The 11,220-nt window shown below is 34.5% G+C and overlaps 1 protein-coding gene across 1 annotated transcript; it reads right to left on the reverse strand.

Annotated features, from left to right (window-relative positions):
• Nucleotides 1-4,148: 4,148 nt before the first annotated feature.
• Nucleotides 4,149-7,593, reverse strand: LOC132557184 (mediator of RNA polymerase II transcription subunit 12-like). Its single transcript, XM_060221681.1, has 3 exons — nt 7,236-7,593; nt 6,320-6,396; nt 4,149-5,156 (listed from the first exon to the last, which is right to left on the reverse strand). The coding sequence occupies exons 1-3, from the start codon at nt 7,591-7,593 to the stop codon at nt 4,149-4,151; spliced, it is 1,443 nt and encodes a 480-aa protein (XP_060077664.1).
• Between the last annotated feature and the right edge of the window lie 3,627 nt (nt 7,594-11,220).

The raw sequence follows: 11,220 nt of genomic DNA on the forward strand, positions 1-11,220 counted from the left end.
TTTTTTATCAGCCTTCTTTCATCCTCAGGGTCCATGCCAGCCCCGCTGGACGCCATTTTGAAATGGCTTCGCTGTTTTCGCTCTCTTTGTGGTCACATATGGAATGAATTTCCGTGTCGTTATCTCTCAGTTGACTGATCTGGTCATTTCTCTATACTCGACATGGGAACCAATCAAACGTCTTCATATAGGTGACGTTCATGTAAGTTGAAAATAACACATATTTTATAGAGGGGACCTCGCAAGGCTTGTAGTTAGTATAATGGATCTTAGTTTTCACTAAAGTTTAAAAGAACGTTTTCATAAATTTACAAAATCATTCGCAATTAAGTTAAAAAGGAACAATTCTATTTTAATAATGAATTTAATGGGAAGATAAACTGACTATTATACAAGACTCATAGTTTTACATATCCCTATGAGGTCCTCCTCAAAAACTATATTTGGACATCAAAACAATAAAGATTGTTTAAATTGAATGTATCTTCAAAATCAGTGATCCAACCCTTGACCCCGGTACACCGTCATTGTTTCTTTACCCCTATGGTGATACATAAAACCAAAGATCTCTCGAGCGGTCCCGAGTCCTTTGTGGCTGATAAGACAAACTTATAAATGCTTTACCGAAATTTCCGAAGTATCCATTTCTCGCTATGAAATAAACACCAAAAGCACAAGACCAACAATCAATAGCATTAGTGTCTTCGTTATAATCACAGACAAATCGATTTGTTAGCGTTTTACGCAGTCGTCGTGCTGGTGGTGTTAAATTACTGATATCACAGTTATTTCTTTGCTCAGGCAAGTTTTGCATCATGCCTGCTCGTGTCTTTGTCAAACAATATGACCGTATGATGCGAACATTTTCGGGTGTAATTTCTGCTATGTTCCTTATATTTTTTGCATCAATTCATCGACATTTTAAACACGCATGGAGTTAAAGAAAGTTACTACTGACAGAAACATTTGAATCTCAATTGCAAGCATTCTTTAGTTCAAAGACTGATAAGCTCCTAACTTTAACAAGGCCTCGTGGCCAGCGATGTTATCCCGTGATTAATATTGAAAAAAATAGGGTATGAACAAGCTTGGTCCATATCCTTATAATGCATATCTTTTAATATCAAAATGTTTTCATTATTCACATCCAGAGTAATTACAAATATTGCTGAGTGTAATTTGGCATCGGTATTCAAAAGAAATGTTTAATTGAAATAGCACAATAACAATGAGAGAAAAAACATTTTTAAAGTTGTATTTAGTTTTTGTTTTGTTTTGTTTTTGTTTTGTTTTTTTCTTGACAAAATATTCTTTCCGGACTTAATGAAAATATTCTTATCTGATTCGAAAATCGTTTGTGTAGATTTATTCGTATGAAGGCAAGGACAGAACAGTGGAAATATGCCACAAAAAACAACACAATACTTAAAATTGAAAATAACCTAAAAGATACAGTACTTTAAATATTTCCTTCTGGAGAGGTCCTCCAAGGCGAACACATTATTTTACAGATACCTTGTCTGAATTAATCATTTTGATCCTGGGTATTACAGGTGAATATCATTTCTATACAAAGCTTCATTAATTTGCATTTTGCCAAGTATATCATATGTTTAATCTTGTTATTGTAACGAAATGTCCTAAATTACTGATCACCGCCTTAACAGTTCACAGAGTTCGTTCCATATTCTTGAATCTACATTGTTTATTGGCGTATCTTAAATAATTGATCTTAATATCTAATGGAGCTTTGACAGGTTTAATATGTTAGATAACTCTGAATATACGAAGTATTTCTCATATGGACCTTTACAGAGCGAACAAAATACCTGTTTAGTCAATTATGGAGCATCTGAGCTCTCGTATGAACTTTCAGGACATGCAATGTGTGACGATTAATCCTGTATTATTCATATATTTAATTTGTACAATCTACACAATCATAACATCATGACAATATTTATTGAATGAAAATTAAAAACCCATTGATTTTCATTCGAATAATTTGATATTTTTTAATATTTTTTTTTTTCATTTATGTGTAAATTACTGACTCACAGGTCATTTATTAGATAGCAGTAAAAGTGAAATAAATGTCCGAATATCAACCATTTTTTCTCCAATTACTTATAAAACATAACACAGGTTTTTTTCTAATTGAATATAGACATTATATTGAGTCAAAACAGGGAACACTTAATGTCATATGACCCATGAATGGAAGACAAAGTTGTCAATTATATTTGAAAACTATTTCGAAAACATTGCGCATGAAAAATGATAAAATTAGGCAATCACTATCAACATCTCTACATCTCTACAGATATTTCGATATTTGGTGCCCTGAGCACAGGTGTTCTTTCCAGCTCGATTAGGTCCAATTCTCGATACAACGCAGATACATAAATAAATACACAACCCTGTATGTAGAAATCTTTTGTTTTATTTATATTAACTTTACATGTTCGTACTCAAGCGCAGTTTAATATGTAGTTAAAACATTCTATATAAATTAACAAGGACAAATGCTCTAATGAACGCACATAAAACACTCAGAAACAAAGACAATGCGGTAGTTGGTTTATACGATATGAGCGCAAGATCTCTGTAATATTAAGTTAGGAATGTAACATTTATTGGTACAAAGCAGACATTATTTGTCTCAAAACATTTCTAAAACAGTAAACAAATCGCATTCAAACTATAACGCATGCAAACTTAAAGAGAATTCGGTAAATGAAACATTTCGGTCAGGGGAATAAGTACATGATAAATACATATATATATAGGTGTGTATATGAATGGGCAATTGTCACATTTCAAACATCCGGAGCACGTTCGCAGACGTTAGCCATGTAATGAAGGTCAGACAAGGTAACATGGATATATCACAGACAGAGGAAACGAGTAGTGATATGTACCCTTTAAACATATCATCGTCTAGTACAATATATACAAATGTAATCTAACTACATGAATTTTCATCCAATGTCAATCCATGTGTTCTTTTAAAATTATACAATTTTACTTTAAACTCCATTAAATGGAAAATAAGACGAAATCACTTTAAATCAGCTACTGCAAGATATAAAAATATATAGCCAATTATTGTTTTAATTTGATTCAATTTGAATTGGCCCTACTAACATTCCCGCCTGTGTGGATAGCCCGTTAAGAATATAATTCAATCAACCCAACCAGTATAAGTGACGAAAGCCCCTTCGTTGAGGACGAATGTGGCTTGATGATAATAAACGTTTCAGTTGATGATCAGTAAATAGAAAACAGTTACGTGACAATAATCATTGTTAACTTAATTATGTGGATGTGCACTCAACACATTAACTAAAAACATACAACGTATCATATAAATTCAAAATAATGTTTGCGATGAAAATGAAGAACTAAGATTGAAGTTCTTACAAAACAAAGGAATCCACTTGGTTCAGAGTCGACCATGGTATATTAAAGAACATTGACCCAAGTGCTGGTCCGCCTTCACATAAATCTGTTGATTATGTCAAGTGTTCGCCATTACGATACATAAAGATGTATAGTTCTGCTTCAATATCAAACTTCAGCCCACTTTTCACTTTTGACGAGTTAGGCCAACGTTAAGGTGAATTTTTCCTTGGCTACAGTCTTTTATAAAATATTATTTTACTTTCAGCAGAGTTGATGAACGTATGACATAACTCTAACGATTTCAAAGTGACATGATTGTATAGATACAGCAAAATGAACCACTTTAAAGGCTGAAATTAAACAGCAATATATTGAACCTTCAGAAAAGTCGGTCCTACAATGCAAACCGATCTGATGAAGACATCCCTTTCATTACTGTCTGCATATAACACGGGTGTCTGTAGAGTCACTATTACATAATAGTGATCACCATGTCTTACAGGCTAAAATGTTACATTTCATATGGCCTTTCTACCGACTTTTCTTCTTTCTCGTCGGTCATCGATTAATGGTGATTCCAGATAGAACATGCTAGTTAGTTCCACTCACTTTACTTAGGTATATATCAGTCTGTACATCATGGATACATTATCAGTGTTTCTGATAAAGATACATTCTATTTGAATATCGATGTTGATTTTTATTATGTTTTGTACAACCCAATGATCGCAATGACTGATTTCTCAGTTGTAAAACATTCCTAATGGTCGTCTTGGTTTGATCTTTGAAGGATCACTCCTCCTGAAGTTCCTTTTGGGTTGTTCTAGCTGCCTCATCCTAGCGTCTAAGCTCTGGAGACGTTCCTCTCCCACCCTCTGTTTGAATTCCAACTTCAGTATCTGCTGTTGTTGTTTCTTCTTGTCTTCTCGAAGAATTAGGATTTCTTCTTGTTGTCGTTCGTTGTCGAGTTGTCCCTCCTCGTGAAGGGTCTCCAATTTCTTTATCTGCTCCTTCTGTCTGGCGATATCATTCTCGATATCCTGTATTTTCATCAACTGGTTGTTAAGTTCCATCTCCTTCTCTTCCAGTGCTTGTTTTTGCTCTTCAAGTCTCTTTTCTAGATCTTTCAGTTCAAATTCTTTCCTGTCTAGCTCATCTTTTGCCTCCATCACACCCTCACCCTCTTCCCTGAGTTTTTTGTTTTCCAACTGAAGTTGAATAATCCTGTGCTGGAAGGAGTTCAGTTTTTCAATGAGGGCACGATTGGTTTTTCTCAGTCGCTCGTTTTCGGCTTTAACGTTTTGTATTTCCTCTTCACTTACAGGTTCCTTGCACGTTGTCTTAGCGAATTTTTGGAAAAGTTCTGCAATAGTCGGTGCAATACGGACTAATTCCTGCTCTAGCGCTTTCATATCAACACCTGGTGCTTCAGAAGATGATCCTTGTGAATTACTATCTGCCCCAGGTCCTCCAGAGGAATGGCCTCCGGAAGCAGATGCTATATCCGAACGTCCATCGTAATCTGAATTCCTTGATTGTGTAATAATCGCCTCACCTGTACTTGGTGCCCTAGCTAACCCTCCATACGGGGCAATAGCATTGTTTGGAGGAACTTGGTTAGTTGGTGGGAAGGATTCGCTAGCGGATGACTCGGACCTCCATGCTCGCCGAGCCGCCGATTTACCCCTTCTCTGGTTCTTTTCACCAGTTTCGCCATCTCTGCTCGGCATACTGATATCTGTACTGGCACTCTATAAAACAAGAGAGAGATAGTAAAAACCACTTTTATTGCATATCTCCAGTAATAATTTTCACAATAGTGGATCTTTCATGGATTTCTATTCATATGAGATTTATGAAACCAATCTTAGATTTTTTCTCCCCATTATCCTGAGCCTCTGGAGAGGTAAAACAAAAACATTCGTGATAAGTTTCATAATCTCATATGAAATAAAAACGAATGTAAGATTCTGTTCATCGTATCATTTAGTACTTTTATGAGATTGAAAGCAAACATGTGTCTTTCCCTGTTGGTGTCACAATGTTTATGACATCATGATGCTATGACGTGTCGATGGAACCATTTGGAATCGTCAGAAAAATACTGGTCTGATAGGTCATATAACACGTTTGTTACAAAAACCTAGCAAAAACAAAAACTTATGTATTAGGCCTTATAAAACTTTTAACAGGGTACTTGAGCAAATTGGGATTTATTTTAAAAAGTAATTATGTGTCAAATCATATCATAATTTCATATCGATTCTTGCCAGGTGTTGATATTGATAAACATAATCCAATCATTTTTCTGTTATATGTATACCTAATATAACCTCCAGAAAACATTGTATCGTCTAAATATGTAAACAGGAAATATCAACGGGACAAAATATTTTTTTCGAAGCTGTTGGATCCCTTTAGGCGAGTAATAAACAAATTGCCTGAAGACAGACAACAAGCTCGAAAACGTTTGCGAAACAAATATGTTGTCTTGTTGATATTTACTTGTTTACATACAGATTTATGTTATATATGGGATAAATGACAAAATTAGAAAGTTAAGATAAAAATATCAAGTCAGAGGTAATCAATATTAAGGAAAGTTGTCTTTTTAATCGATGAAGTTATATGTTTATGCATCTGAGTCCATACTGTGGTAAAGTAAATATAACGTTAATTTAAACTTATCTACACACATTAAAAACTTAGCGATCTCAGATCCTTTCAACAAACGTTCAATATCACACTTGTTATCTTAAAAATTCTACCCTATTTTGATTCATATTTCATTTTTTACAAATGACAGACAAAATATTTATTAACAATATTTCAAAATTATTAGTTCTATGCTTACACATGATTTATCTGCATTTACCAAATAATAAGGTCGTGATAAGGTTGTGAACCAACTTACAGAAGAAGACATGCTGGAGATGGGCCTCTGAGATCCCGACATGCCTGAATCTGGCCTGATTTTGTCTAAAGGAGTAGCTGAAAAAATACAAAAATATTTTGTCATAATACATATTTTACTTAGTATAGCATTTCTATGTTATGATGTTAACAGATGTTTCCTTTTCTAATTTTGGAAAACATTTCAAGTATGAAGTAGATGTATACGGTTCGCTAGTAATTTTAATAATGACTTAATGTCTGTCCTTAGGCAGCACTTGAGAGAATATGAAAATCAATATCTGTTGTATCATATTGGAGTACAGGTTAGCTCCCTTTAGTGTCCACATATTTCCCTTATAATATGTATACTTGATTAAGTTCCGGTACATATCATACAATACAATATATATATACCATAGCATTCGATAAGTCACAAAGAGATTTATAAATCATACATCATATTAACTTTTCAAAACACTTTTACATATGCTCTGTTATGAAATTATATAAGATAAGAAAATATGTGAAAAAAGCAAAATCGTGTCTTGTTAAAGATTAAAGAATTTTTTTTAGATAACAAATATTAGTTATACATAGACAATATTGAGTTACATATTTTTCTCCAATGTGATAAATTACAAGGACACGAAAAAAGAAGTCAAATATTTATGTCTTTCGCTAACTGTGGTTTAATTTTCTTGTGCTAACTTACAGTATATGACAAGCAATGATATCAAAACGGGTTATAATGCTGTTTGGACATACTAATTTGTATTACCGGATTTCTAATGCAATAATTCGCTGTACTTTGTAAATCGTTATATTTTTACATTCTTCTATTACCGTTTGAGGTACCTTAACATTCAAAAGCTAGTCGTATGTACAATATCTAATTCACACTGGCATATCTATCATAGAACGGCGTTTGTCCTCACCTGAACCTGTAGGTCGAACGTGAATGACATTGGAGGCAGAAGCACCCCCGCCAGTACATCCTCCTGCGTTCTCTCCTATCTCTAGCCTTTCCATTATGGCTTTGTATCGGTTTTCGTTGTCCCGTCTCATAATGTTACAAAACGTTTCAAAACCTTTGTCCCCAGCATTAATAAGACTATTGAGAAACTTTTCAGCTTTCATTTGTCGTGTGTTTGGTTGAACGCTAAGAATATCTCTCCCTTGGGTTGGTGCAAAGATTCCTGCCTCAACCATTCCATCCACAATTTCATCTGCGGGTAGCTCATTCTTCAGGTAAGCCCAATGTTTCCAAATTTTCCGTTCATCAATGGAACTCATATTCGTGCTTAATTTTATCAATTCAAACGAACTTTCTATTAAAATGGTTTCAATAAGATTATGTTTTGATCACATAATATTCCCTGCGTTTTTCGTCTACGACGCCATTAAATCTCTTCTCCTGTATGACTATGGACTTTTCACGGGCCAGCGAATTGACCAATCAGATTTATTTGAAATTGTTTACAGGAGGCATATCCAACAATAGAACAAGCAACTTACGTAGCAGTGTTGCATTGTCTCAGACATATTGCATTGTTTATAAGCCAAATAAACTATGGTATTAAACCATAGCTGAGTCATTGTTTAAACATTACTTATACATCATTATAAGACTTGTTACAGTTGTACATGCCATACAGGTATAAATCTATATGCCAGATGGTCAATTTTCTACATGAACTTGATGTCCTGTTAGATCACATTGTCTGCCATTTAAATATTATAATCAGGACTCTAAAGGTCTTGTGTAGCTAATAACAGCTAGTGTATTAGAGATGGAACAAGCTATATACTGTATATACAACATAGATTAACCTGTTTCATTGGAATCAGTACCATCAGGCATAACATTGAGATATATTCATTTCATTTCCTTTCAATCATGGTAATGGAAAAAGTTACTACACATGAAAACTTTAAGACGCTCTGAATCAATCAATAAATCAATTAATCGATAAATCAATCATATTGGACAAGATTCTGAACAATGTACTGAGGTAATTACAGCTATTAGTTTTCTGTCCACAAATCCTATTGTGATGCGCTGTTGTTAATATATCAACGAGTGACAGGCGCTTCAGCGTATACGTAGTGAAATAAGAGTAGAAAGATGTCTTTCTTTTCCACAACATTGGCAGTTAATCCTTCCATATCTTTATATCTCCATTGTCAGTCTAGCTGGACATTGTTCGTTCATTGATGTTAAAGAGAATTTTCAGCGCTACCATTAAGCACGCCGGTTGTATAGCTTTCAGCCCATGATATTTAATATTGTACTTGTCTTTGCCGAAAATGTGAGTATCAATTAGCATTGGTATCAAAGGAGACGGAAAAGAAAGATGACTAATTTCTATGAGTCTGGAATTTGTACACAATTTTTGTTTTATGGTGTTAGGACATTCAGTCTGGTCGATATGATGATTGCTTATATATTTTTCTGTCCTTTTTAGTTTTTACGTAAAACAACAGGACCAGCCATTCTTCCTGAGAAGATGTTGTCAATACAAACAAACACTTGTGTTATCTGTAAACATTATATTCTTTTATCGTTGAATAGCTGCATTTTAGTTAACGACTTGTACAGGAAGATACGAAGTTTAAAAATCATTCTTGATTTTTCAAGTATCATAAATACAGTATTGTTGAAATCAGTTACTATGAACAGGTTTATGTTTGAGAAAGTAACCAAGATGCTTACACGAAATGTTTCAAATATCTAAAGTTTAATTTGTACTTAAATGTGTTATTCACTTGTGTCTTTGTTCTATAATATTCTTTTTTATGAAAACCAAGGGAATTTGCTATATTGTAGTATTTTAGTTAAGAAAAATCGTCATCATAGTTTTTATAAATGTAGGAAATGACGGTCACACATCGTTAATAATGCAATATTACAAGTAGAATGAACTTTACTCAATAAAATTAAATACAATTTACTTAATCCACACAGAATTAATCGAATTTTGATTTTATTTACCATCTTTACGTCTACTATAAGGCTTTTCGGCTTTTCAGTAGACGAGCCCATATACAAAGGGAGGTAACCTTGCTCATACTAAGCCCGATCGATTTTCAGTTAACCGATACAATGTATATGATAGTTTTGAATTAACTGTATTGTCTGAATATATACTGCTCTAACTTGTAAAATTTATATGACGTTATATTTTCAGTAAAACAGAAGATTTCTTTTCCGGTTATTTTTCATCGACCATTTTTTGAAGTATTACAGGCCTCAAAAATAAGTTGCTTACATATACACATGTATATATTGAAACGCATATGTAAGGAACTGTTAATTTCTCACTTATTTCAGCAAGTTATTGCTTTTTTCTGTTATTATTAAAGCAAATACGAATTTTAAAAACTTTAAATATGTATATACTAAATTTACAATAGATATCATTCTAACTCGCACTCACCTCGTGCTGGGCAGGACTTCTTTTATCCCAAAAATATGGTTACTGATATATGCAATTTTGTTACATTACTGTCGTTGCTTCGCTCATCATCACTGTCTTGTCAGGATGACAAGTGACCTTCCCATAAAAGTATCTGTTAGGGATTTCATTTACTCATACAGACATCCGATTATTCGGAACATATGGACGAACAACCTTTCCTTACCTATAGTCAGCGTGGACAATCTATAAAAAATATCACGCCATATATATATATTAGAACATTTTAGGTTGGTAATGTCAATACAATTTGAGCTATTATAATTTTTAGGACGAATTGTGATATTTCTGGTAGGCTTGTAAGGCTTCATGACTGTTGCAATGCCATGGCAAAGGAAAATTAGCTGAATGTTTGCTGACAGGCCTTTCATATCTGTGGCAAAATGCTGAACATAGCGTAGCCGAATTGACCACAGTACATTGGCACCATCTTGTGAATCTTAGTCTATAATATGTTTACCATCTCGTCACATTATTTTCGACCTTGGTGTACATAGGATTATAGTTCAGCCGTAAAAGTTGTTCGATTCCGTACCACCTCGTACACTACGTACGTCAGTGATAGTGCACTCCACACTGGTCATTTGTCTGATAAAGGTGTCCGTGTAGATCTCGTACACTACGTACGTCAGTGCTAGTACGCTCCACTCTAGTGTGTGATGAAGGTGTCCGTGTAGATCTCGTGCACTACGTACGTCAGTGTTAGTACGCTCCACTCTAGTCATTTGTGTGATGAAGGTGTCCGTGTAGATCTCGTGCACTACGTACGTCAGTGCTAGTACGCTCCACTCCAGTGTCTGATGAAGGTGTCCGTGTAGATCTCGTGCACTACGTACGTCAGTGCTAGTACGCTCCACTCTGATGAAGGTGACCGTGTAGTCATCGAAACGTCACAGTCTTACTTTCTACTGGTTGTGTTTTTAGAAGTTCTATTCTGACGCCCTAATTCCTTTTTCTTGTTATTTTTGTTGTTGTATAAAGCATACGTAACTTTATATCCAGTATGAGTTGCTCATATCTTCCTCCACAGGGTAAGTTCATCATACATTTCTGTGTAGCGACTTCGTATATACTGCACACAAATGTTGTGGGTTATTGTAGCCCCTGTCACAGGCTCTATAATCACATATAACCGTTATCGTTACCTGTAATGATAAACAATCATAAAATAAGCAAAGCGTTTAAAGGATTCATTTATCGGGTTTTTACGCTCACTATTACGACCTTTCGGTCTTTCCGCGGACGAGATTGTTTTAAGGGAAAACGTGTTCCCTTATATATGCGTCTCAATATACTTAAAGCTAGCTGCATATCTTTGAGAACTTATCATACACCACAGCAATGCTGTAACGGTTGTTCCAGTATGAGGAATCACACAGATATACGGCGATACAGTTGTGTAACTTTATGATACATTTTCGTTGTAGATATTCTGTAGTCTAAC

The sequence above is a fragment of the Ylistrum balloti genome, unplaced genomic scaffold, assembly GCF_031769215.1.
Source record: "Ylistrum balloti isolate Yb309-2 unplaced genomic scaffold, AGI_CSIRO_Ybal_v1 Utg370638, whole genome shotgun sequence".
In the NCBI taxonomy this organism is placed as follows: domain Eukaryota; kingdom Metazoa; phylum Mollusca; class Bivalvia; order Pectinida; family Pectinidae; genus Ylistrum; species Ylistrum balloti.